Source organism: Panthera tigris, chromosome X (assembly GCF_018350195.1).
Source record: "Panthera tigris isolate Pti1 chromosome X, P.tigris_Pti1_mat1.1, whole genome shotgun sequence".
NCBI lineage: Eukaryota > Metazoa > Chordata > Mammalia > Carnivora > Felidae > Panthera > Panthera tigris.
The window spans coordinates 82,505,837-82,532,890 of NC_056677.1; the positions used below are offsets into that span (position 1 = coordinate 82,505,837).

Genomic DNA, 27,054 nt, shown 5'->3' on the forward strand with positions numbered 1-27,054 from the left:
CGGAACTAGGGTGGGCCAGGGAGGGGGCGTCTAGCCCATTCGTGCTGTATCCCTCCGCCCCCCTTCCCGACACCCTTGCTGAGAGCGGTTTGTGCCGCATCCTGCGCAGCCCCTGCCCAGTTTGGTGCTGCAGCGCGGGGGGGCGGGACGCCTTTTTGCGATTCTGACAGCACGCTAGGTGGTGGGAGTCCGAGTGAGGAGCTCCGAGAAGAGGGGGAGGACAACGACCTGCACCTTGAGCCTGTGAAGGCAAGTGGGTTGTCGTGGGGAGGGGTGGGGGGACCCCCACTGTCGCCCGGCTTACAGCCTGCCCGGACCCCAGCCTCTGGCAGCCTGGCAAGGGGGAGGCGACCCGGTCGTACCCTGTCCGTGACAGAGGTGCGCAGCGTCGCGGGACCCCTGGCGAGGAGAGGCAGTGACCGGTGCGGGCCGGGCCCAGGGCATGGGGGCTGGCGGGAGAGGCTCCCTCGGATCCTGTGGAGGCGAACTGCGCCAGCCATTCCGCAGCCAGCTTTCCAGGCGCCCATGACCCGCCCTCGACGGTGCTGTGCCGGGAGAGAGCTGTGGGGGGAGCCTGCTGCGGAAGAAATGGCGGAGCGGGAGCTGGGGTGGGGGGCACCCGGGGAGGCCGCCGGGGCGAGAGCGGGTGGGGGGTGGCGTTCGAGTTATTTGCCCAACTGGCAGGAGCCTGGGTTCGGTGGCGTCGGCTGTTACGGGCCCTAATTCTGTAAAGGGGCCTATTGGCCCCCGGACCCTGGGTGCTGTCCCTTAGCACAGGCTCCTGGTTGATTCGAAAGTCTTCTCTCTGCGAGGTAGGTCTGGTGGTTTCATCCCGCAGAGTGCATCTGTAGAGGAGAGGCTTGAGAAAAAGGAAGAGCAGGACAATGGCCTGGATTTCTGGAGGTATGTGGGGCTGGGGGTGCAGGGGGGAAATGAGCAGCAACCATTGAGTGGAGACCCAAATCGGAGTGGGGTGACTGTGATCAGAACAGGTCAGGCGCATCCAAGAGTACCTTCCAAATTTCCCCTTTTTACTAGCCTTCTAAGTCCTTCCCTTGCCTTTCTCCTTCACCTCCACCCAAAATTGGTGGCAGGAAAAGATGAGCTAGGAGGTGAGGGTGAGACAGAAGTCATAATTACAAGTGTCACTGCACAACCTGTTTTCTAGAATATACGTAGGGGCACCCTTCCCCCAATTTATGCTGCGCAAGGCGGTGGGATGTGGTGCACCTAGTGGTGAATCCTCAGAATTGGAGAAGGGAGCCATGTGAAAGTGTGACGTCAAGAGAAGATGTCGTTGTCTGCAACCCTTGAAACTAAGAGCTTAAGTAATAGAGAACATTCTACCAAGAGGACTTTAAATGTTGAAAAGACAAATAATATGTGGACTCCTATCCTTGGTGTTTGTGGGTCCACCCAGAACTCAGTTGCTGCCATGGTCTCCTGACTGTCATGCCTTTTCATCTGTTTGTCCATAGGCCTGCTTTAAAGCTGCTCACTTCTGTAAGGAAGGGAAGGAGGAATAGACTGGCCCAAATCTCTGGAGGTTGGTATGAAGGACAGCAATGCAGGGGATAGTGGCAGAGTAAGATCAATAGCAGGTGTCTTTGATCCACTTGGGTGTGTTTGATCCACCTCTCCTACCCTCTGCCATATTTGCACACTGTCACAGCATCTTTTCCTTATTTCCTGTAGGAGGTATTAGGCATATTAGTGTAGTTACGGATTGGGCCATGAATGGGAGGAGACAACCAGAAAGCAGGGACCATTAGATAGGAAAAAATTAGACAAATTAAACAGATGTTTACATCAGGGGTCCGTGTGTCAGTCTGTCAACGAGGCACTCAGACTTCATTGTCTCCTGTATGTTTACTTCTCCGTAGGACTGCCTGCTCTCTGATGTAGAGCTTAATACCACTGAAACAAAGCAAGGAGGGGGAAATTGCACCATATCCTTGCAGGTTGGTATGAGATTGGGTGCAAACTTGAGTGGGGAAGTGGAGATCAACACTGGCCCAAGAATGACTAGGGTAGTCTGGGGGCTCCTAAGCCTCTCCCATTGCCAACACTCACCAATTTCACACCTGTTTTGTAGCAGGCAAAGTAATGTGGCAAAATCTGGGGTAAAACATGGGTGAAATGAGGGTGATGGAAAGACTTTCCATCTGTTCCCTAAGCATTCAAGGTCCAGTCTCTGTGTGAATCTCTGCATGGAGTGATGCAATTTGAAGAGATTCAAAGCCCTATGTGATTCTCTTTCCTTAGATCTACCTCCAGTGGCATCTCTGCTGGTGTTGGAATTGCTGCTGACCACCACCCTCAACAGGTCTGCACCCACCTGGGAGCATCCATCATCCCCCAGCTTGGTTGTGCCTCTTCTGCGCTTTGTGATATTGACTGAGGCTAGGCTTTGGAAGCAGATCGATTGACTGCTGGACTGGTGATTGACTCTAACTTTTGTTTCCAACTATATCACGTGAATCACTGAAAGATCACAGTGTGAAGATACAAAACTGTGAGATCTGTGGTAGAGGCTGAGACTGGGGTCGGGGTACTTAACTGGGCCTCCTCTGTAACGTATACCATGACTGGGGCTGAGATTGAACCTGCTGCCCAGGCAAAGCCTGAAAAGAAGGCTGGAGAAGAGGTTGGAGGTGGGGCTGAAAGAGAGAATGAAGTCCCAATGGTGGTCAGACCCAAGGTTAGGACCCAGGCACAGGTAATGCCTGGAGCAAGGCCCAAAACTGAGTCAAAGTCTATGCCTGGGGCAAGGCCCAAAACTGAATCCCAGGCAATGGCTGGGGCAAGGCCCAAAACTGAGTCCCAGGCAATGGCTGGGTCAAGGCCTAAAACTGAGTCCCAGGGAATGGCTGGGACAAGGGCCAAAATTGAGTCCCAGTCAGTGGTTGGGGCAAGGCCCAAAGCTGAAGCCAGGACAGTAGGGGGAGGACGTCCTAAGACCGAGGCCAAGGCAATCCCTGGGGCGAGGCCCAAAGATGAAGCCCAAGCTTGGCCCCAGACTGAGTTTGGGGCGGAGGCAATGTCGCAAACAGAGGGGTTGGCCCAGACCAGTGCTGTAGCCTGGCCACTCGTCAGTACTGAGTCTGGGCCTGTTGCTAAACCTATGGCCCTATCTGTGGATAGGGAACTGGTCAGTGTGGACACTGAGACGTTTCCTGGCTCCCAGGTTCAGACAGGAATTCAACCCTGGTTTGGATCAGGGGAGGAAGTTAATATGGGGTCTTGGTGCTATCCTAGGCACCGGGCCAGAGAGGAAGCCTCTAACGAGTCTGGATTCTGGTCAGCAGATGAGACCTCTACAATGTCCTCTTTCTGGGCTGGAGAAGAGGCCAGTATCAGATCGTGGCCCAGGGAAGAGGCCAATACCAGATCCAGGCATAGGGCTAAACATCAGCCTAACCCCAGGTCCAGGCCCAGATCCAAGCAAGATCCCTATGTTGATTCTTGGTCTGGGTCTGAGGAGGAGTCTGGCAACCCATTTTGCTTGTGGGCTGGAGAAAATACCAATAACTTGTTCAAGCCCAGAGTCCGGGATGAGGAAACTATGAGGTCCAAGCTTAGGACAAAGAGAGAGGACTTTTTTGAGTCTGAGTCTGAAGATGAGTACTCTAAGGAGTCCTGGTTTTTGCCTGGAGAAGAGGCCAATGGTAGATTCAGGACCAGAGACCAGGAAGAGCCTAATACTGTCTTGAAGCCCAAGGGCCAGAAAGATGTTAATAACAGTGGTAGGGTCAAACAAGAGCCCAGGTTTGAAGAGGAAGTCATTATTGGGTCCTGGTTCTGGGCAGAAAAAGAGGCCAGTATGGAGGCTGGGGCTTTGGCCATCTGTGAATCTACACCAGGGTCTGAGGAGGGGGCCATTGGTGGATCCTTGCTTTGGACTGAGGAAAAGTCCAATTTGGGGGCTGTGGCCAGAGAAGAGGCCAGGCCAGAGTCTGAAGAAGAGGCCATATTTGGGTCCTGGTTCTGGGATAGGGATGAGGCCTGCTTTGATCTAAATCCCAGTCCTGTGTATAAGGCTAGTTCCAGGTTCAGAGATTCAGCTGAAGAGGAACTTAAAGCATCATCCAGGCCCCAAACCTGGGAAGAGGTCACTGTTGAATTCAAACCTGGTCCTTGTCATGGGGTTGGCTTCCCATCCCCAAGCTCCTTTAGAATTCCTGAAGAAGCAGCATCTGTATTCTCTGACATGTTTGAGGGAAAGCCCAAGAATTTGGAATTTACCCCAGAAGGGGAAGGGCAGGAATCTTTGCTTCAGTCTGATCAGCCTGAACCTGAGTTCCCATTTCATTATGATCCATCCTACAGGTCAGTCAGGGAAATCCGGGAGCATCTTAAGGCCAGGGAGAGTGTAGCACCTGAGAGTTGGTCCTGCAGCTGCATACAATGTGAGCTTAAAATTGGTACTGGAGAATTTGAAGAACTCCTTCTATTAATGGACAAAATCCGAGATCCTTTTATTCATGAAATATCTAAAATTGCAATGGGCATGAGAAGTGCTTCTCAGTTTACCCGAGATTTCATTCGGGATTCAGGTGTTGTCTCACTTATTGAAACCTTGCTCAATTATCCCTCCTCCCGAGTTAGGACAAGTTTTTTGGAAAATATGATTCACATGGCTCCACCTTACCCAAATCTAAACATGATTGAGACATTCATATGTCAAGTGTGTGAAGAAACCCTTGCTCATAGTGTGAGTTCTCCTGAGCAGCTGCTTGGATTAAGGATGCTTAGACACCTCACTACAACTACTGACTATCACACACTGGTTGCCAATTATATGTCTGGGTTTTTCTCTTTATTAACCACAGGCAATGCAAGAACAAAGTTTCATGTTCTAAAAATGCTATTGAATTTGTCCGAAAATCCTGTTGTGGCAAAAAAACTATTCAGTGCCAAAGCTCTATCAATATTTGTGGGTCTCTTTAACATAGAAGAGACAAATGATAATATTCAAATTGTTATTAAGATGTTTCAGAATATCAGTAATATTATAAAAAATGGAACTATGTCTTTAATTGATGATGATTTCAATCTTGAGCCACTTATTTCTGCATTCCATGAATTTGAGAAGTTAGCTAAGGAACTACAAGTCCAAATAGACAATCAAAATGATCCTGAGATGGGACGACAAAGCTAGTGCGAATAATCACCTGCCTTTGATCAGCCTTATGTTCCCAAAGAGCCCTGAGTAGTGCTTTGGTTTTCACAGTCTGGTTTTATGTTGTAACTTATATTTTAATGCTGATGTTAACTTTGTCCAATCCTTGGTTTGAGCTGGATCATTTTGTGGATGCCAAATGAATATTAGAGCTGAAAACATATTTGTTGATATTTGTCTTGCTGTCCAGATTGCAATATTTTTTTTGGTATTGAGCTTCCAGTGAACTGAGTCGCCTATGTAAGCTACCCTGCTATTTGTTGTTTAAACATATGGTTCTCTATTCAAGTCTGTGTTTTCAATAAAGGTCTATGTGAAAATTGGCAAAACTGACCCTTCAGTTTGAAATCCAGGTACAGATACATTGTGCACACGTACAAATACAGATAACTAGTAGTGTGACAAACACCCTCATTGGAAAATCCCATTCCTAGAGTTTGAGAAAGGAGAGATTACTGTGCGCTGGTGGTATTTGAGAAATGCTTCAGCAAAGAGGGACCCACTTAAACTAGTGTAGGATAAGACAAACCATTAGGTCATTCTCTGAAGTGAGGAGTGGGAAGAAAAGTGTGAAGAAATGTGCATGATTGGGAAACCTGTCCTAGTAGCATGGATTTAGCCTATCTGCCTGGAATAGGTTAAGACAAATTTAGTGAGGGATGCAGTTGGAATGAGGCCAGATTGGAGAGCTAAGTCAGCCAAATCTGCACATTTTACAAATCCTAGTACTGTTGTTGCTTCATTGCCACCTAAAGAGTGAAAGAGTACAATGGCACACAAATTGAGTCAGGAAGAATATTTCCTTTGTGTTCCTAGTCCAAGGAAGGTATTAAGGAAATTATGCAGCTTTAAAAAAATTATCTATTTATTGGCATGAAATTATACTGATGCTTTAATGTCAAGTGAAACAGAAGATTGTGATATCTGGAAAATTGGATCCCATTTTAAAGTCTTGTGTGTAAATACACACAATTTCTATGTAACTTCAATATGCCTAAGAAACTTCATACATTCAATAGTCTGGAATAAAATACCATAGTAAAAGAATTTTCAGAGACAAGCATTGGGGAAATACAAAAATTACTAAGGGTTTTTCCTTTTAATATGCTTGTATCTAGTGCCTCAAGTTATATGTGGACATATTGGAACAGACACAGTTACATGAAAAGATTGAGCTATCAGTGTTAAAAATGTTTAGAGATAATAACATTTAGAAAAGTTGGAAAGTAATGAGACTTCTGAAAGACTAACTTTTTAATGAAATGCTTCAAAAAATTACCAAGGTTACTAAGTTTATAGTAGTCTTTTGAGTGTACAAAGATGGTAATGTTTTCACATGATAGTTACACTCAAAAGATCATGTTTCCTTTTAGAATAACAATAACACTCAAAATAGTGGTGCTTGCACAGCATTGTGAATATACTTAACACCACACTGAATTGTACACTTTAAAATGGTTAAAATGATTAAGTTTTACTTTGTGTGTATTTTCCATAATAATAAGTAAATAGATTATACCATACCATCAGACAGAAGAATTGTATAAGTCAGGGACAGAGTTGGTCCCAGACTTGCAGGAAACATCATATTTTATTATTTTTAGACATGGTGAAAATATTTGTTTTGTCTGAGGATGCTAATTTTTGAAAAAGTAATATGACTTGTGAATTACAAATGTTTATGTGATTTTTTCAACACAATTAAGGAACTGCTAAGAATATGAAAATGGTTAAAGGCGATATGTATATATCACATACACAATATAATAATATAAACAAAATATATGTTAAATATTAAGTTTAATACACAGAAAAATAGTAAATGTTAGGATAAAATTTCTAGGTTAAATACAAAACTAGTTAGTATTCTAAGGGCATTACGTTGTAACCATTGATGTTATCTGTCCACTGAACGTAAATCATTTCCATATCCGTTAGACAAAATATCTACAAGTTAACATTGGCCTCTCAGGGTTGAAAACTTGCTCAATAGAGAATGAAGCCCAGCACTACTGGAATAATATCCAGCACCCATGTTGTCTTTACTCAAGTTTTGTATAATTTTTCTGACCGTGCAACATGTTTTTTCCCCACTTGATTCTGATATGCAAGGTTTATGGAAGTAGGACAAAGTGGCAGTTTTGCCTAACTTCACAAACCACAAGTGTTAACAGAGATCATCCTGGTAGTGGACATGGTAATTTGAATGTTTGTTTTACTTATCAATATTTTTTAAGACAGGTTCTGCGTGTGTGAGTGTGTGTGCGTGTGTGTGTTAATATGTCGCCCGAGTATCACACAGATTAATAAAAATCACTTCCTCTTCAAACTCCTTCTCATCGAGTATTCCTCGCCAGCCCTGTGCTCCTAAAGAGCAAGGCCCAGGCCTAGCGCTAGCGCTGGAAGCTCCGGCTCTAAATCCAGCCTTCCTTAATTAAGCTCTCTATCTTCACCTGGAGCGTCAGATTCTTCTAGCAAGCATCTCAACCTCAGAGACAGAAGATTCTGCCATCCATGATGCAGGGATACGGCAGACTACACAGTCTACACGGTCACGTGAAGCTGGTGGTGGGTCACGTGACCATGCTCTCTCTTGCGCAAGCACAGAGGTGTGTTGTACTGAAAGCGGACAGGAAGGATATACACCTGACGACTGACAGACGGCCGTGGGAGGAGTGGTAGAATATTGGGCTGAGTGGGTGGGTGTCTCTCCGTGCTGCACTAACCTGAAAACGGATCTCTCAGGCGAGCGCAATTACAGCATTTGTTGGTAGAGGGCACAACCCCTCAGCCTATTGCCAGCGTCTTAGCCGGGGTCAGTCTTTTGCCCAGGAGCTCAAGAGGCAGGAAGTCATCCTGCAGGAGACAAACGTGGAGAGAAGCAGCGGTTGCTGTTGGAGGAGGTGGGTGCGAGGCTGGGAAATGGCATCCATGGGATGTGGTGGCTGAGAATAAGTCCTGGTGCAAGAAGTGCCTCGGACCTTACTGGGTCTCTGCTTCTGCCTTCTGAACACCCCTCCCTCACTCCCAGGCTCCCCGCCCAGCCCAGCTGTGTGTGGCTTTGTTACTGTGTGTCGAGTAAGGGAGGTGGACACAAGGAGGGAGTTGGCTTCAGGGGAGACCAGAGAAAGGAAACGGTGAGGTGACAATTCCTGAACTCCTGAGGTGCTGGATTGTGACAATGGTATTGGGAACTAGGGCAGGCTGCCCCAAAATATGCCATTTCGGCATGCAGATTATTTGGAACTGAAAACAATTGCCCAAAAGGCTCAGGAGGAAACTTTGACCTTCTCCACTAATTGCCTGAGGAAAATTTAGGTTGAGGACCTGCTGCAGGAAGACAACTACTTCCATAGATAACCACAGTATATGAACTAGGAGTGGTTGACAGGGAGGAATTTAGCAAACTATCTGTTAAAATTCCTTTGTATGTCCTATTGTTTGTGTATGTACTCCCATATTTGGTTACCAAATATTCATTCTTTTTTGAATTGCTTTCCTTCCCTTTGAAGTCCCAAATCCCTACCTTTCTTCTTAGTTGGGTATGGCAAATTACCTCATTTTACCTGTCTTTGGAATCTCCTGTCTGTGTGAGTTCCCTATATGTATGAATTTAAATCTTATTTCATTGTATTTTTATTTATTTGATCTGTCTCATCAATTTAATTCTTACTCCAGCTAGAAAAATCTTGAAGGTTAGAGGGAAAAAAATTCCTCAACAATGGGAACCATGAGCTGCATTCCTTTCCTCTCACCTAGTTGGCATTCACTCTGTCTTCCAAATGTTGGGGATGACTGAGACCAGACCAAATTTGGGGGCATGGTGGGGGAAAAGGAGGCAGGGATATATCTGCCTTATATTCCAAGGTTCCAGCTTCCAACAGATGCAAGAGTAGAATAAACCCCAATCTGAGAAGCTCTAAGGAATGGGGAAGGGAACAGACTCAGGAGGAGGGAACCTAGAGGCTTTGTGCCCTTCACATGGGATTTCTCATTAGGAAACCATCAAGTTTCTCCTCTCCCAAGAGGATCCTTGGATCTTAGCCCCAGGCAGCAGCTCCTTCCCATCTAGGAACACAAAAGTTTCTTTTTTATCTGAGCCTCTCTCCCACTGTTGTCCTGGGCCTCAGAAGAGGTTCTTTCTGGGAATCACTGACAGAAACTCTTGATCTCACATGATTCCCTCTGTAGACACTTTGCTTTCTTCCTTGCACTGTGTTCTCTGCTCCCTTCTTAAGGCTTGTTTCTTTGGTCTCATCCTGGGTACCAGCCCTTGGTAAATACTTGACCTCTTTCTATTTGAATGTCCCCCCACCCCATGCCTCCACTGGATAGTTTAGGAAGTGTCACCAGGAAGTAATGAGTTTTCTTAACTAAGCCTTCTCATATCCTTTTTTTTTTGTACTCAGTATAGAGTTGAAATCATGTCATAATAATACTCAGGCCCACCTTTTTACATTTAAAAGCTAGGATTGAGCAGAAGGCATGTGAGATAAAATTACAGAGATTGAGACCTAGGACTACCTCTTCCTCTCTTACTTCTTGCCTGCTTTGTTATTATCCCCTTCCCTCCACTCTCCAGAATTCTGGTAATACATGTATTGGGTTCAATATTCAGGTTATAGTCTTTCCCCTCAAGCTCTGTTTTCTATTGTCTGTGTGTTTTTAGAATTTGACAAACGAGAATACCTCAAACATAGTGTGGCATAAGAAAGAATATATTTAAACTTTGTCCCTGGTTTCTGGAACAGAGCTTCAAAAAACTTAAGAAATTTAGTGAGTGACAGGAGTGTCTTTGTTATAATAACAAAGTGACTTTTGGCCTCAGATTGTGGTCTGGTCACCAGTAGGACCAACCATGTGACTAGATTTGGAACTTTAGGCCAGCTGGAACTCTCAAAGAGGGGAGGTCTGAATTTTGGGTTCAGTCACATGGCCAGTGATTTAATGGATCATGTCTACATACAGAAACCCCAATGAAAACTCAGGGATCAGTGGGGCTTCCTGACTGGTAAATGCACTGATATCCAGGGAGGTTGATATGGCCTAAATCCATGGGAAGAGGGCATAGAAGCTGTGTGTCTAAGAACCTTCCACACCTTGTCCTGTGTGTATTCTTTATAATAAAACTATAATCCTAGGTATAGAACTTTTAGTGAGTTCTGTGAATTGTTCTGCTAAATTATCAAACCTGAGGAGATCATGGGAAATCCTGAATTTATAACTGGTCACTCAGAAATATGAGTGGTTCCCATGACTCGTAACTGGCATCTGATCTGAAATGGGGCAGTATTGTTGGGGACTGCACCTTTAAACCTGTGGAGTCTGGTGCTAACTCCAGGTAATTGGTGTCAAATAACTGATGTTGGAACAATGATGTTACATGTCTCTATTTTTAGCAGCCACCGGTAGATTAATATCTGTCTCTGATCCTATTTATCATATATAAACAAGTTAAAAATGAAGAAGGCAGAACCTCCAGTGTATTATGGGTGAAAAAATCAGCATGTGTTTTTGTGGCAAGCACCTGCAATTTAAATAATTTTTAAAGTTCTCTATAATTTCTGTATATTTTTTCTCATTAGAGCTCCCTCAGCCTAGAATTCCTGTGGGGAGTACCACATTTATATTTGGGGAACTTCATACTGTGGCCTCACTGGATACCGCCTAAGTCCCATGTGCAACCTGAAGCAGATACTTAGCCAGTTAACACCTGTGGATGTTTTCAATCTCAGGAAAGAGGCAGGGTAAGTGTGGTGTGTGTGTGTGTGTGTGTGTGTGTGTGTGTGTGTGTGTGTGTGTGTGTGTCCCTAAGTATAGGATGATTATCTCTGTTCTGATCACCCCTTGGGTATGACTTGTAGGGGCCAGGATCATCCATCAATTTTTTTACTCACATGGCCCTTTTGTTTATGCTCCTTTTCTGGATAAATATTATGGGCTATCTCAAGTAATGAATATCAGGGCCCATTCAAATATCACTTGACTTAAAATGTTGCTGCCTGAGGATAAAATTAGAGCAGATTTGTCATCAATCCAGTCATGAATGAAAGAAAGGTATCTTCTTATAGTACAGCTGAACTGTTATCACTCACTGACCATCTACTGTGTGCCCAGTTTCAAAAGAGCAACTTTCAATGGGATCTCATCTTTAAAATATTCCCAGGTTCTCTGGAGAGTTTCAAGGCCCTAACTTTCTATCTCTATCGCTCAACACATTCTTCCAAGTCAGGGCCAGCACTAGAATGAGATAAGGAAGCACAGTTTTAGGAAGCACTCACTTTCAGGCGCTTCACCCTAGTCCAAGCCCTTCTCCACTTTCCCTGCACTCAGGCCACATTGGTGCCGAGGTCCAGCCCCAGCAGGTCCAGGGGTTCCCAAAGGATGAACAGCATCAGCGAAAAAATAAATAAATGGACACAGACAACAGCATTGTGTTAGACTGGCCACTTTATTGTAACAAGCGTAGCATTATATTTTTTAGCAAATTCCTTGTAGTGTGCGTTATCTACGTTTCTGGGCATTACCTAATTCTAAAAATGTTCCTTTGTGTAGTCACCCATTAGGGAACAACATAGTTATTTTCTTGTAACATTCCCTCCTGCCCTTTCAGGGTCATCTAGCTGTCAACACCTCAAGTGGAATGTTTTATAAGGACAGGACTTCTTAATTGTTCCTTTGTGCCATTTGCAGTACAAGGGACAAAAGTATTCGCTTTGGTCTGAAGTGCCAGGAGGGAACCAAGAGGGCCCTGAGAACCCAGGGTTAAGGAGACTGTTTCCTGATGGCCTTTTCTTATGAGTGAGGACACTTTGCTCAGAAGTCCTTTTGCAATCTTCTAATGCCTCAATGAGTACCGTTATATCGCCACCCCTTCCTGAACCAGAGAGTACCAAGGGGATGGATAACCCCTGGAGCAAGTTGACTTACCCCTGGAATAGGGATCAGCCTCCCTGTGCTATATGACTACAAGGAGAGGGGGGGCATACCTTATGCAAAAATGACATTATTTTTGTAAAGGGCCATGGTAAGCAACACAGTATACAAAGTACTGAGGTTACAGAGACAAAGAGCACAGTGGCAATTTCTTATCATTTATGACCGCGAAAAGCCACCATGGAGTTCTCATCTACTCTTTTCTACTTTCCCCAGCCCACTTCATAATATGGATAGATCACAATTTTAAAAGCAACTAGAAAGACCTGATAACCTGCAGGTATTTCAGAATATCAGATACTTCCTAATTTAGTGTGCACAAGAATCCTGTGAAGTAGTTTTAACCAGCCTCTTCTGAGACATGAATTAACACAGATAAAAACATTAAGTACCTTTTCCAAAGTGACACAAATAATTAATAGTAAAAAACTCTCTATTCAAGTTCTGGACTGCCTGGCTCTGAAGTCTGGCCATGTTCCAAAGGAGAGACTCCGTTTTTTAAATTTTTTAAAATTTTTTATTAAAAAATAAAATTATAATTTAATTTACTTTTTGAGAGATAGTGTGTGTGTAAGCAGGCAAGGGGCAGAGAGAGGGAGACGCAGAATCTGAAGCAGGCTCCAGGCTCTGAGCTGTCAGCACCCAGCCTGACACGGGACTTGAACTCATGAACTGTGAGATCATGACTTGAGCCGAAGTCAGACGCTTAACCGACTGAGCTACCCAGGTGCCCCAGTAGAGCCTCCTTTTAGAACCTGCTTCCAGGACTCAGAAACTGGCCATTCTAGTCTAAGCAAGCACCTAGTAGTATAGTAATCTGCTTCTTGGTGGTGGTGGTAACAGAGATGACTTTTTTCTCCCAGAGTTAAGTCACAGTTGCTCAGAGCTCACCATCAGGAACTTTGAATCTGGAAGTATGAACTCTAATCGGCACTCCCAAGTTATGAATTTGGGGGCTGAGATGCCAGATTCAGGGAGCCACACAAATATTCTATACCTGGGAGGGAAAAGAGCCAATATTTATGGAGCAGCTTGGTTTTCAAGGGCAACTTAATTCCCAGATCTAATATATAGCTGAAAGGAAGAGGAAAAACACTGTGTTCACTGGTCTTTAGCTACCCCATTAAAATCCATAAGCCGTATTTCCAGATTCAGTTAGGACATGTAAAGAGTTTAGCAGTCATTCTTCCTGTATTTCTAAACAGAAAAAAAAAAAAAGCTGAACAAACTGAGAAGCAATGATTTATCTTAGACCCATCAAAGAACTGAGGTCACAGGGCAAATAATCACCCCAAATTCTGGAGAAAAGACAAATCTGGAGAGTCACAGCCTCTCTCTCTACTTAGAGCAGAAACTGCTAGAAACATAAACATAAAAATAGTAATTTTGACAAATTTCTAGGTAATGAGTGTGGAATAGTTTGAGAGTAAGAAACCCCATGGGGACATGCTGGCTTAGAAATTTAGTGGGCTTTACCTCTAGGAAGTCCAGCAGGTTCTCACAAGTAAACATTTCAGAAAGATCACCACATGGCTCTAGGAGGGGGAAATAGACCCAGAACCTTCTCCAAGATAAAGGTCTACTTTCCAGTGGAAAAGCCTTTCCCTGAGCTTTATCCCAGCTGAAGGAAAGGCATTCCACCTATTGAGTCCATTCTAGACTTCCATTCTCACATAAGGAAGACAAAGACACTAAGAAACACTTGTGAAGGTCATAGCTTAGGGACACAGGTCCACAAAACACTGGAATTTAATCATAAGATTATAGAACACTTGCTCTCCTCCACACATTGTCACATTGCTAACAAGCCTCCATTGTCATAAGAGTAGAGTATAGTTAAAAGAGCTGCAAGATGTAGAGTCTCTGCAAGGAGTAATTAGGGAAGCCCAGAGTTTAGAGGGGAGATAAAAATAAAGACACTAGACGAATTTGAAGACCATAGCACTTAAAGCTACAGCAAACTACCCACAGCCCAACTGCTAACCAGCTTAACTTTAAAACTTCTCACTAAAGGACTGTTCACTTCAGTTCCTATCACCTAATGCATAATATCCAGCTTTCAACACAAAATTATAAGCCATGCTAAAAGGCAAGAAAAAGCACAGTTTGAGAATACAAAGCAAGCATCAGAACCAGACTCAGATATGATGCAGAATTTGGAAGTATCGGGGAATAAAAATAAGTAAGCTTAATATGTTAACAGCTCTAATGGATAAACGAGGCAAGTGTGTATGGCAAGTGGCTGAGATCCAAGCTGGTTCTAATCCCTGCCACATATCCACATTGCCAAAGATCATGAGAGCTTGGACATGACTACAAGCGAAGACTTGATAGATAGGATAGTGGAAAAGGAGCCAGGACTATCCTGACACCTGACCATGGGGCAACAGACAGGAAAGATCCTATGACCCAGTGCAAGTCCTGACAGGGAAAGGCCCTCCTTTTTGGGCAACTGTGGGGACTGCGAAATGGCAAAGCATATTACCAGTTTGAATGAGGGGTGGGGGTGGGAAGCAGTGTGGCAGGAAGGGTGGGCACAGAGCAGTGTGGCAGAAAGGATGGGCACAGAGCAGTGGTTGGTTTTCTCAGGTTAGAGGTGCAGGTCTGCCTCTCTTTAGAAAAGGCTCAGTGGTGAGGCCTCCATGAGAGCCCCCTCCCACTTCCTCCTCTCCGGGCTCCGTGAAACAATGAAAGAAGGACTCCAGGAGGGCCAGGTGGTCTGGCCTTAAGTCGCCTCTCCCCTCTCATCCTGCTGTTCTCACAGCCCCTAGCCCATCAGCCTCCAGGAAGGCGGGCGGGCGGGATTGGGTGGGGGGGGGGAGGAGGGCAGACACTGAACAGGCTGAGGATTCTTACAAATCGAAGGACGGTTGATATCCATCCGCTGCTGTCTGCAGCACACTACCACCACCACCCCGAACTCGGGATCCTAACCCCCACTGCCAGTCGTTCCCAGGTCCCTTTTATTGCGGTGCCAGCAATGAGGGGGTGGTCGCCTCGGAGGTCTGCAGAGGCGGGCTGCTGTGAGCCCGCCCCTTAGGCTGGCGCACCTCCTGGCCCCGCCCCCCGTGGGTCGGAACTAGGGTGGGCCAGGGAGGGGGCGTCTAGCCCATTCGTGCTGTATCCCTCCGCCCCCCTTCCCGACACCCTTGCTGAGAGCGGTTCGTGCCGCATCCTGCGCAGCCCCTGCCCAGTTTGGTGCTGCAGCGCGGGGGGGGCGGGACGCCTTTTTGCGATTCTGACAGCACGCTAGGTGGTGGGAGTCCGAGTGAGGAGCTCCGAGAAGAGGGGGAGGACAACGACCTGCACCTTGAGCCTGTGAAGGCAAGTGGGTTGTCGTGGGGAGGGGTGGGGGGACCCCCACTGTCGCCCGGCTTACAGCCTGCCCGGACCCCAGCCTCTGGCAGTCTGGCAAGGGGGAGGCGACCCGGTCGTACCCTGTCCGTGACAGAGGTGCGCAGCGCCGCGGGACCCCTGGCGAGGAGAGGCAGTGACCGGTGCGGGCCGGGCCCAGGGCATGGGGGCTGGCGGGAGAGGCTCCCTCGGATCCTGTGGAGGCGAACTGCGCCAGCCATTCCGCAGCCAGCTTTCCAGGCGCCCATGACCCGCCCTCGACAGTGCTGTGCCGGGAGAGAGCTGTGGGGGGAGCCTGCTGCGGAAGAAATGGCGGAGCGGGAGCTGGGGTGGGAGGCACCCGGGGAGGCCGCCGGGGCGAGAGCGGGGATGGGGCTTAGGAGCTCTGTGCTCAATTGGCGGATGTGGTGGGCCGGTGGCGTCTGCTATTCCAGGTCTTGATTCTGTAAAGGGGTCTGTTGGGCCCCCGGACCCTGGGTGCTGTCCCTTCTCATAGGCGCTTGATTGATGCCAAAATCTTTGCAGGGTAGATCTGGCACATTTAGCAAGAGGACAGTTGAGTGGGTAGATTATGAAGACATCAAAATGAAATATTTACCCACCTCTTAATACAGCAGGTTTATTGCCTTCCATGTTTATATCTTGCAGTCAATTAAATGCAAGGAAATGACAGAGTAAGGAGTAGATCACCTTAAAATTAACACCTTTAAGGGTCCTTCTAAAGAAATAGTGTGGTGTAAAAAAATAGTGTGGTATTAATCCACCTTTCTCCTTCAGGATCATTTTTCTCAACATCCCAGCCCACTTAATATGTTGAGGTGTGGGAATGGTGGGTCAGAATAGAGGGGAGTATTTTCTGAAGGGTCATTTTAGAGCCTATGTCATTTATTTACTTATTTCCTGATTCTTCAAAAGGTAGTGTCAGGACCTGAATTCTGGGTATCTGTCTTATTAACCTGATATTTTCCTACGATTGTCAACATATTCTCTTGGTGTTTTGCTGAATGTTCCTCTTTGTTTTTGCAGGGTGTGACTCTTCTCCAGCTAAAGAACTGTTCTTTGGTGGAAAGGATAGAATTTCCTGAGGACCCCTGCTGTGTGGGCTGGCTGAAATAGGTGGCAGTGAGGTAGGATATATGTTTGCATGGGGCAAGTGGAAGGGTAGGGGCATGCAAAGATGGTATTAAAATAATAGTCCTGTTATCTTCACTGACTGCTTTCAAAATACAGTTGCTCACTATCTACTGTTGCATCTCATATTTTGTTCAGGAAAAGAGGTGTAGTCTCTGCTGGGAAAATAACCAAATTGAAAATTAGAAGGAAGTATAATTAGACAAGTTTCAGGTCTTGGGGGGAATTGATGTGGAATCATTTGGTAGGAGCAGACAGGTGGGAGACATTTAGCATGGCCTTAAATAAACAAAAGTCTGTATTATAATGCTTGTGATGGCTGTTGGCCTAGCTCAATCTCTTCTGGTTTCTCTCTTTTGTCTTTTTATCTATTCTTAAGTTTGTTCCTTTATAGGTTCCTGTAGAAATATGTAGATAGTTGTTCACTTTGAATTAAGAAAAAAAGATGCAAACTATTCATTTGGATTCAAGGTGAGTGTGAGCATGAGCATGCGTATTGATTGGGGATGTAAATAGGCTATTGGCAAGCCTAAAACATATCTTGGAGCCATTGTCTTCCAACTTTACAGATAACCTCTACCCTCGCATTTGGGTATAGAAAATGAGGATAAATTAAGCCAGTATTGTGCCTACAGGGTAATTGATAGATACCCAGGAAATGGAGTAGGAAGCCATGAGGAGGACCAAAGAGACCAGAAATGTTATATAACCAAAGTTCTAGATTTGGAAAGACAGACACTTGGTTTACAATCCAGAGTAAATGTCTGTCTACCAAATGCTCAGAATTCCAACTCTCCTGTATTTTTGTCCAAAAGTCTGCCTGTGAATTGGCTGTAGGGCTTTTTGATCCTAGAAGTAAGGAAGGAGGAGGAAATCGCACCAGATCAGTACAGGTTGGTGTGAGACCTACCTGGATAGACCTGTAGCATATAGTATACCCAAGGGCCGGGATGTTTCTTAGCCTCTTTCACTTTCAGCAAACTTTTCCATCATCCCTGCTCCTATGTGATGTAGAGAAAAGAGTGCGTTAGTGCTTGGGTAGGATATTGTTGGGCATTAGTGTGGGAGTGTGGAAGGGATAAAATGAGGGAATAGAGTTTTCTACTATTCTACCTCACAATCCATTTCTATTCTCTCATATCATGTGTGGCTCTCTGCATAGTGAAGCACAGTTGGAAGAGACTTAAAGCTTGTTTTCTTCTTCCACCTCAGGTCCATCTCCAGTGGTGGCTGTAGTGGCCTTGTAGTGGCAGATCATCACCTTCAACAGGTCTGCACTCAGGAACTATCATCTTCCCTCAGACTAAGTGCCTCTGTCTTTTCTCTGTATTGTTGACAGAGGTTCTGTGTTTGGAAAGGGGACTGTGTGACTGCTGAGCTGACGACTGACTTTTGCCACAAAGTTTATGTCTGATCCAGCGAAAGAGTGTTAAGACATTGACCTGGGACACATTGAAAACCAAGGCCAAGACTGTATAGAGCTATCTATATAACTGATCTTTAACCATGACTAGGGCTAAGAATGAGACTAGAAACAAAGGCAAAGCTCAAAAAAGGGCTGGTGTGCAAGCTGAAGCAAAGAGGGAGACTACTGGCATAGTCAGACCTGTAGCTAAGACCCAGGACAAAGCAGTAGCCAAGGCAGGGTCTCAAGCTGATGCAACAGCAGCGATGAAGGCAAGGTCTAAGAACAGGAGTGTTCCTGAGATAAAGGAAAGAGGCCTGGCATATTTTAGTCCCAAAGCTGAAGATGAGGCCACTAAAGTATCTGGGATTTGTTCTGTGGCTGAGGCTAATTCTGAGTCTGGGTCCACCTGTAAACATAAGGCTGGTATTGATACCTGGTTTTGGAGTGCAGAAGAAGCCAATGTTGGTTCCTGGTTTTGGAGTGGGGAAGAGGCCAATAATCATTCTAGTGCTAAGGATGAAGGTAAAGCTGGTATTGATCCTCTGTCCTATGCTGAAAAGTTGGAATCTGTGGCCGGGGCCAGCTGCAAAACTAGGCCAGGGGCTGAGGAGGAAGAGGAAGAAAATGTTATTGGGAACTGGTTTTGGGATGGAGATGAAACTAGTTATGACCCTAATCCTAGACCTGTGAGCAGGATAGTTAGGCCCCAGCCTGTGGATGAAATTAATGAAAAAAATAGGCCCAAGAACTGGTCTGAGGTAACTATCTGGCCCAAAGCCCCTGCTGTAACTCCAGCAGTGTTAGGATTTAGATCCCAAGTCCCATTTGAGACAAAGCCTCCTTCATATATTGTCCTGGCCTCAGCTGAGGAAAATACCCATTCTTTACCTGTGGCAACAACATGCCCTTCTAGGAGCACTACTTCATGCTCACAGCCTGTCCCTGAGTATCCATTCGGTTCTGACCCTTGCATCCAGACCATAGAGGAGATTAGACGCCAAATCAGGATTAGGGAACTGAATGGGATTAAGCCATTTGCTTGCCCTTGCAAAATGGAATGCTATATGGATTCTGAAGAATTTCAAAGATTTGTTACCTTACTTAAGTCAACTACTGATCCTCTCATTCATAAAATAGCTCAAATTGCAATGGGGATCATTAAGGTTCATCCCTTTGCCCAAGAGTTTATTAATGAGGTGGGTGTAGTGACGCTTATTGAAAGCTTGCTCAGTTTTCCTTCCTCTGAAATCAGAAAAAAGGCTGTAATTACTCTGAATCCTCCTTCTGGGGGTGAGAGACAACGCAAGTTTGAATTACATGTTAAGCATATGTGTAAGGAAACCATGTCTTTTCCCTTGAATTCACCTGGACAACAATCTGGATTAAAGATACTAGGACAACTGACTACTGATTCTGACCATCACCACATTGTTGCCAATTACTTTTCAGAACTTTTCCACTTGCTGTCCCTGGGAAATCGTAAAACCAGAAATCTTGTTTTAAAAGTACTTTTGAATATGTCTGAAAATCCAACTGCAGCCAGAGACATGATCAATACAAAGACATTAGCAGCATTAAAACTCATCTTTAACCAGAAGGAGGCAAAAGCCAATCTCGTTAGTGCTGTGGCCATATTTATTAACATAAAGGAGCATATCAGAAAGGGCTCAATTGTAGTTGTTGATCACATGAATTATAATACACTGATGGCCATTTTCCGTGAGGTTAAAGGAATTATTGAAACAATGTAAAATGAGCCAGAAATAAAAGTGAACACTGAACAATCTTCAGACTCTAAAAGGCTGTCCCTATAGGCCCTTGCATAATGTTTTGATTATTACAGTGTACGTTATAAATTACATATTTAACATGATATTACCTGTGACAGTCTCTAGTTTTGAGCTATACCATTTTTGAGATACCAAATGAATATTGTATCATATGCTGAAAACATCTGTTGATTTTTGTCTTGTGTAGATGGAGAACTTTTTAACATTTTACTGAAGATAGTGAACCAATTCATAAGTACACTAAGTTCTTCATTAGTATTTGTTTAAATATGTTTGTGGCTTCAAATGGCAAAAAAAGAAAACATCATTGAATTTGTAATCTAGTTTGCAGAAATAAGGCATATATACACAAAAAGATAACTAACAGCACTCACATATATCTGTACACATACACATTCATTGCTGAATGTGCACTCAACATGTAAAGAAGGGAGGAGTTGCTATAGGCTGTTTAATGTAAGAGAAATTACCGTTTTTCCCTTATTCTACCTGCATCAGATAACTTATGGTAGGCATTTAACAACCACTGGTGTAAGCTGAAGAAAATGTCTCAGCATGTGAAAATATTAGATTATATGCTTTTAGATTTTTAAATAGTTAAGAAACTAAAACAAGATCATACTGTAAAAGCTGTTACTTTTTCTCTCACTAACTGTAAATTGTGAGCATCTTTCCATATCAATAAATATGCTTCTATAACATTTTTGAATCACTTAATGTTTCTTCTGTGTTAACATTTAGTGCATAGTGCCCTAATATTTCATCGCATATCCTCTTTTTTCTAAAGTTTATTTATTTATTTTGAGAGAGACAGAGTGTGAGCAGAGGAGGGGCAGAGAGAGAGGGATAATCCCTAGCAGGCTCTGCATGGTCAGCATGAAGAGCCCAAAGTGGGGCTTGAACTCGCAAAACCAAGAAATCATCACCTGAGCTGAAATCAAGAGTTGGATACTTAACCATCTGAGCCACCCAGGTGCCCCCATTGTATATCGTCTTTAATAACATGCACACATGTTTTTTGCAGAAGCAAGAGTGTAGTATTCTGCAGCTTGCCTCATTGTCTTTATAATTATCTTTCCAATTTAGTATTATGCAGATCTGCCACAAGCTTTTTATTTATAGCTTTATTGAGGTACATAATCCATTACATTAATCCATACATATTTAAAGTATACAATTTAATATATTTTGATATACATATACACATGTGAAACTATCACCACGGTCAAGATAGTGAACATATCCATCATCCACCCCTCCAGAGTTTCTTTATGCCGCTTTAGTCCCTCCCAACTTTCCCTATATCTCCCTGCCTCCAGGCAACCAGTGATCCTTCTTTTGACAATATAGAATTGTTTTCATTTTCTGTAATTTTATATAAATGAAACCATACAGCATGTTTTTTTTTAGGGGGGAGCAGGGGTGTGTGGCTTCTTTCAGCATAATGACTTGAGACCCATGCATGTTACTATGTGTATCAGTAGTTCATTGATTTTTATTGCCACGAGTCTACTATATGGCTATATCACCGTTTATCCATTTACCTGTTGATAGAGATTTAAGTGGTTTCCAGATTTGGGCTATTACAAGTAAAGCTGCTGTGAGCATTTGTACACACTGTTTTTATGAACATGTGTTTTGCTTTTCTCTTGGGTAAATAAATACCTAGGAGTGGAGTGGCTAGATCATATAGTAGGTATATACATTTAACTTTCACATTTTCCAAAGTGGTTGTTCTGTTTTATTTTACACTCCTGCAGCAGTGTGTGAGGGTTCTGATTCCTCCCACATAGTTTTTAACACTTGGTATGGTTGGTCTTTTTAATTTTACCTGTATCTCATTGTAGTTTTCTTTATTTTTTTTTTAAATTTATTTATTGTGAGAGAAACAGTGCAAGCAGGGGAGGGGCAGACTGAGTGAGAGAATCACAACCAGGCTCCACAGTGTCAGCACAGAGCCTGACATGGGGCTCAAACTCACGAAACTGTGAGATCATGACTTGAGCCGAAATCAAGAATCAGATGCTTAACCAAGTGAGCCACTCAGGTGCCCCTCATTGTAGGTTTTTTTTTTCTTAATTTAAGCATAGTTGGCATACAATATTATACTAGTTTTAGGTATATGATATAGTGATTCAACATTTATATATGTTACAAAGTGATCACCATAGTAAATCCAGCTATCATCTGTCACCATATAAGTTGTTACATATTATTAGCTATATTCTCTATGCTGTGCTTTATATCCTTGTGTCTTATTTTATAACTGGAAGTTTGTACCTTTTAATACCCTTCCCCTGTTTTCCCCACTCTCTTTCTATCCCCCTCTCCTCTGGCAACTACCAGATTATTCTCTGTATCTATTTGTCTGTTTCTGTTTTGTTTGTTCATTTGTTTTTTACGTTCCACATATAAGTGAAATCGTACAGTACTTGACTTTCTCTGACTTATTTCACTTAACAAAATACTCTCTAGGTCCATCTATGCATGGTGTCATGATTGGAAAGATTTCATTCTTTTGTATGACTAATATTCCATTGTGTATATATATATATATATCACATTTTTATTCATCTATTGATGGACGCTTAGATTACTTTCATATCATGGTTATTTTAAAGAATGCTGCAATGAACATAGATGTGCATATATCTTTTTGAATTAGTATTGTCATTTTCCTCATATAAATACCCAGAAGTGGAATTGCTGGATTGTATGATAGTTCTATTTTCAATTTTTTGAGAAACCTCCATACTGTTTTCTATAGTGACTGTACTATTTTGCATTCCCATTAACAGTGCAAGAGGGTTTCCTTTTATCCATATCCTCAACATGTTATTACTCCTTTTTGATACTAGCCATTCTGACCAGTGTGAGCTGATACTGTGGTTTTGATTTGCATTTCCCCAGTGATCAGTATTGTTGAGCAACTTTTCATGTTGGCCATCTGTATGTCTTCTTTGGAGAAATGTCTGTTCAGGTCCTCTATTTTTTAACTGGATTGTGTTTTGGGTTTTTTAAATATTGAATTGTATGAGTTCTTTATATATTTGGGATATTAACCCCTTATTGGTTATATCATTTGCAAACGTCTTTTCCCATTCAGTAGGTTGCCTTTTTGTTTTGTTGATGGTCTCCTGTGCTGTGCAAAAGCTTTTGTTTGATATAGTCCCATTAGTTTATTTTTGCTTTCCTTGCAAAAATAAGGAGAAAGACCCAAGACTTTCCTGCCTGTGTTTTCTTTCTTATTTGTAGTTCTAATTTACATTTCTCTATTGACAGTGGTGTGGAACATCTTTTCATATGTATATTTGTCATCTATATGTATTAGGTGAAGTTTATGTAAATCTTTTGCTTTTTTTTAACTGGGTGGTTCATTTTTATTGGTGTTGATTTGTAAGAGTTGTTTTTATATATACTGAATACAAGTCTATTAACAGATATATGTTTAACAAATAGTTTTTCCCAGCCTATGGATTGTTTTTTCACTGTTAAAAATGTCTTTTGATATTAACCCTTGGGGTCTCAGTCTATTAAAGTGTCCTACTTCAGCTCAGGTCATGATCTCCTGGTTCGTGAGTTTGAGCCCCGCATCAGACTCTGCGCTGATGGTGCAGAACCTGCTTGGGATTCTCTCTCTCTCTCTGTCTCTCTGCCCCTTCCCCACTTGTGCTTTCTCTCTCAAAATAAATAAATTTTTTGAGTGTCTTTTGAGGAATAGAAGTTTTAAATTTTGATAAAGAACATTTTTTTACCAGTTGTATTTTGCTGTTATATAGGAGAAATCATTGCCTAACCAGGATCACAAAGATTTTATCCTATATTCTAAAAGCTTCACAGTTTAGTTTTCACATTTAGGTCTGATCCATTTTGAGATTTTGTGTATGGTCCAAGTTATAGGATAAAGTTCTTTATTTTGGCATAGTGATACCTAATTGTTGCAGCATCACTTGCCTAAAAGACTTCTTTCTCTTTTGAGTTGTCTTTGCCTCTTTGTCAAAAAATCAGTTGTCCTTCAATATATGGATCTGTTTCTGGACTCTTTATTCTGTTTCATTGATCTACTTGTATATCTTGATTGCAGTGCCACACTGTCTTGATTACTGTAGCTTTATAATGTCTTGAAATCAGGCAGTGTGAATCCTTAAACTTTGTTATTTTTCAGTTATTTTGGTTATTTTTATTTTTGCTTTTACATATAAACTTTAGAATCAGCTTATCCATTTCTATAAAAACTACTATAAAAAAAAATCTTCCAAGGTGTTGGGAGGCTAACAGGAATATATACATTCACAAAACAGCCAGAACTCAAGAAACCTGATCAACACAAACGCTATAAGTATATATTGGGAAGAGAAAAGCTTCTTTGTTCTCTGAGGGAGTTGGTCAAGGGAAGTGGAAGTTCGTAGATGGTTGTTGAATATATTAGGCAATGCAAAGAATCATTCCATATTCAGACGTCAGACTTTCTACAAAAGTGACCATATCAAATCTTGTCAGAAGCAAAAGATAATAAAATCATTATGTGTTATCTTCATTTTACCAGCCACAGAAACAACTGATCGGTAATGCCTTATGACTTTTTGTTAAGTTGTACCTCCCTAGACATTTGTGATTATTCTGTGATTGTGATAAAAAGTAACTAATGAAGACATCTCTTCTTTCCCCTGAAACTGACATTCTTTACGTTCTTTGATTAAGGCAATAATATGATTTCAGCATCAAGGGGCATTATTGATTAATACTATTAATACTTGCCATAACACCCTCATTTACTATCTAAAATTCTACAGTGTAAAAAAACTGAGCACTTAGTCAACTGAATGTTCCTTTACTGAATGGATGAATGAGGTGCAAGGCCGTAGATATTGAAAAAACACTTCTTCATCTTTTTTTTTCACTTCTTCATCTTTAAAATGTGAGTTGAGAACTAAACATTAGTTTCTTGGACAGCCTTTGCCACCAAGAAATGCAAATATCTCTTGAGTGAAATGTATGGTCTTTGATATATTTCAAACTGTGATAGGAACAATGCATTGAATTTGAGTGGCTCCCTTCTTCAGTAATCATTCACACATCACATTACTGATCAGGCAAGTTTCATGTATTAATAAACAAACCAACTCAAACTACAATTGTGAACTTCTTCCATACAAAGAGTATGGAACTTCTTCCATACAAACAATACAAATGTTTTGTATGTATAGGTACAATAGAGGTTTTGTGTGCTTTTTTTAAATTAAATATTGGCATCTTTTTAAAAAATACATTTATTTTTGAGAGAGAGAGAGAATGAGTGGAGGAAGAGCAGAGAGAGAAGGGGACAGAGGATCCGAAGTGGGCTCTGCACTGATAGCAGGGAGCCCGATGCAGGGCTAAAACTCATGAACCAAGAGATCATGACCTGAGCCTAAGTCCAATGCTCAACCAACTGAGCCATCCAGGTGCCCCTTAAATTAAATATTGGAATCTTAATTAATATATTGTTTTAAATAATACTTTTATCATTTGACATATCCTATATAATATGCTGCAAGGAATTAAATCTAACTACTTTCTTTTGAATATTTAATAAAACAATTAAAAATTATTTTCTTTACCCAATGATTTTAAAATGCCACTTTTGGAACTGCCATCTTCCAGCCATATGCCAAATGACCAACACAAATGGAAAGAGGAGAGATACCCACTGTGAGTTCTCTAGGCCTTTTATTTAATTTAATTTTATTTTTTGTTAATATTTATTTGTTTTTGTGAGAAAGGAGAGAGAGAGAGAGAGAGAGAGAGAGAGAGAAAGAGTGGAGGGGCAAAGAGAGGACAGAATCCAAAGCAGATTCCAGGCTCTGAGCTATCAGCACAGAGGCCAACAGGGGGCTCGAACTCATGGACCTTGAGTCATGGACCTGAGCCCAAGTTGGGCTCTTAACTGACTGAGCCACCCAGATGCTCCTGTTCTCTAGGCCTTTTAGAAAACATGGAGTTGTCAGGGCACCTGGGTGGATCAGTTGGTTAAGTGACTGACTCTTGGTTTCGGCTCAGGTCATGATCTCATGGTTTGTGGGATTGAGCCCCGTGTGGGGCTATGTGCTGACAACATGGAGCCTGCTTGGGATTCTCCCTGTCCCTCTTACTTCGCCTCTCTCTCTCTCAAAATAAATAAAAGAAATAAACTTAAAGAAAACATGAAGTTGTTCCTTTGGCCACATACATGTGAATCTGTGATACGATATTGTGGACATTAAAGAAATGGGCACTATTCAAAATGGAATGCCCCACAAATGTCACCCAGGCAAAACTGGAGGAGTCTACAGTGTTATCCAGCATGCTATTGGCATTGTCATAAACAAAGAAGTTAAAAGCAAGATTCTTGACAAGAGAATTAATGTGCATAGGGTGCCTATTAAGCACTCAAAGAGCTGAAATAACTTCCTGAACCATATGAAGGAAAATGATCAGAAAAAGGAGGAAGCCAAAGAGAAAGGTATTTGAGTTCAACTGAAGTGCCAGCCTGCCCCACCTAGAAAAGCACACTTTGTGAGCACCAATGGAAAGGAGCCTGAACTGCTGGAACCCATTCCCTATGAATTCATGCCATGATAAATGTAAAAAAATAAATAAAATATCTCAAGACTGTAAAAGAAATGCCACGTTCATCATAATAAGAACTTATATATAATTTGGTTTTTTTCCGGGCTTTCTATTCTATTTTATTAAATTATATATACTTGCATAAATCTTAATTATTCTAACCTTGTAATTATTTTAGAATAAAGCAGAGCAAGTGTCCCTTCATTATGCTTTTTCTTGATGACCTTCAGGGCTAGCTGGTAGTATTAGTGTTTCTGATGGAAGTAAGGAGTGGTGGAGTGACTTACTCAATATCATAAAGTGAAATTGTGGTGAATATAGCCCTGGGACCCAGGTTTCCTGCCTTTCATCATGGTGTTTTGTTTAGTAAAATCATTATTTTGCTTTGTTCTTTTGTAGGATTCTATCTTTCTGTAACTTGAATGATAGAACCAACATTCAATTCTCTTGCTTATCTGCTGCTGACCAAGAGGGTACAAAAACAGGAAACAGGAATATACACACACCTTTTACATGGAAATGGGTGATTTTTTCATCCCTGCCCCAGTTATATCACGCTAATCATTCTACAACACAAAAATGGTGCTGAAGTTTATATATAATGTAAATGTGTGCTTATTTCCCTTCCTGACTACAAAATCTCTGATATATTTATTATCTTTATT

General features: G+C 42.6%; 2 protein-coding genes across 8 annotated transcripts; both read left to right on the forward strand.

Annotated features, from left to right (window-relative positions):
* The first annotated feature begins 820 nt into the window (after window positions 1–820).
* GPRASP2 (G protein-coupled receptor associated sorting protein 2) lies at window positions 821–5,505 on the forward strand. The gene is made up of 4 exons (XM_007088993.3): window positions 821–903; window positions 1,479–1,546; window positions 1,884–1,961; window positions 2,266–5,505. Exon 4 carries the CDS (start codon window positions 2,585–2,587, stop codon window positions 5,159–5,161), a length of 2,577 nt encoding a protein of 858 aa, XP_007089055.1. The 5' UTR covers window positions 821–903; window positions 1,479–1,546; window positions 1,884–1,961; window positions 2,266–2,584; the 3' UTR covers window positions 5,162–5,505.
* A 2,362-nt stretch (window positions 5,506–7,867) lies between these two features.
* Window positions 7,868–20,575, forward strand: BHLHB9 (basic helix-loop-helix family member b9). Of its 7 annotated transcripts, none has more exons than XM_042974789.1 (4): window positions 7,868–8,085; window positions 10,768–10,929; window positions 16,499–17,496; window positions 17,816–20,575. In XM_042974789.1, exon 4 carries the CDS (start codon window positions 18,110–18,112, stop codon window positions 19,760–19,762), a length of 1,653 nt encoding a protein of 550 aa, XP_042830723.1. In that variant the 5' UTR covers window positions 7,868–8,085; window positions 10,768–10,929; window positions 16,499–17,496; window positions 17,816–18,109; the 3' UTR covers window positions 19,763–20,575. The 7 variants fall into 7 exon arrangements, with proteins under 7 accessions (XP_042830723.1, XP_042830725.1, XP_042830724.1 ...); XM_042974791.1 differs by having other exon boundaries at window positions 16,499–17,074; XM_042974790.1 differs by having other exon boundaries at window positions 16,499–16,599; window positions 16,998–20,575.
* Window positions 20,576–27,054: the final 6,479 nt, after the last annotated feature.

Bases quoted from the DNA above. Each gene is read 5' to 3' on its own strand.
- GPRASP2 (XM_007088993.3), top strand. From the start codon at position 2,585: ATGACTGGGGCTGAGATTGAACCTGCTGCCCAGGCAAAGCCTGAAAAG.
- BHLHB9 (XM_042974789.1), top strand. From the start codon at position 18,110: ATGACTAGGGCTAAGAATGAGACTAGAAACAAAGGCAAAGCTCAAAAA.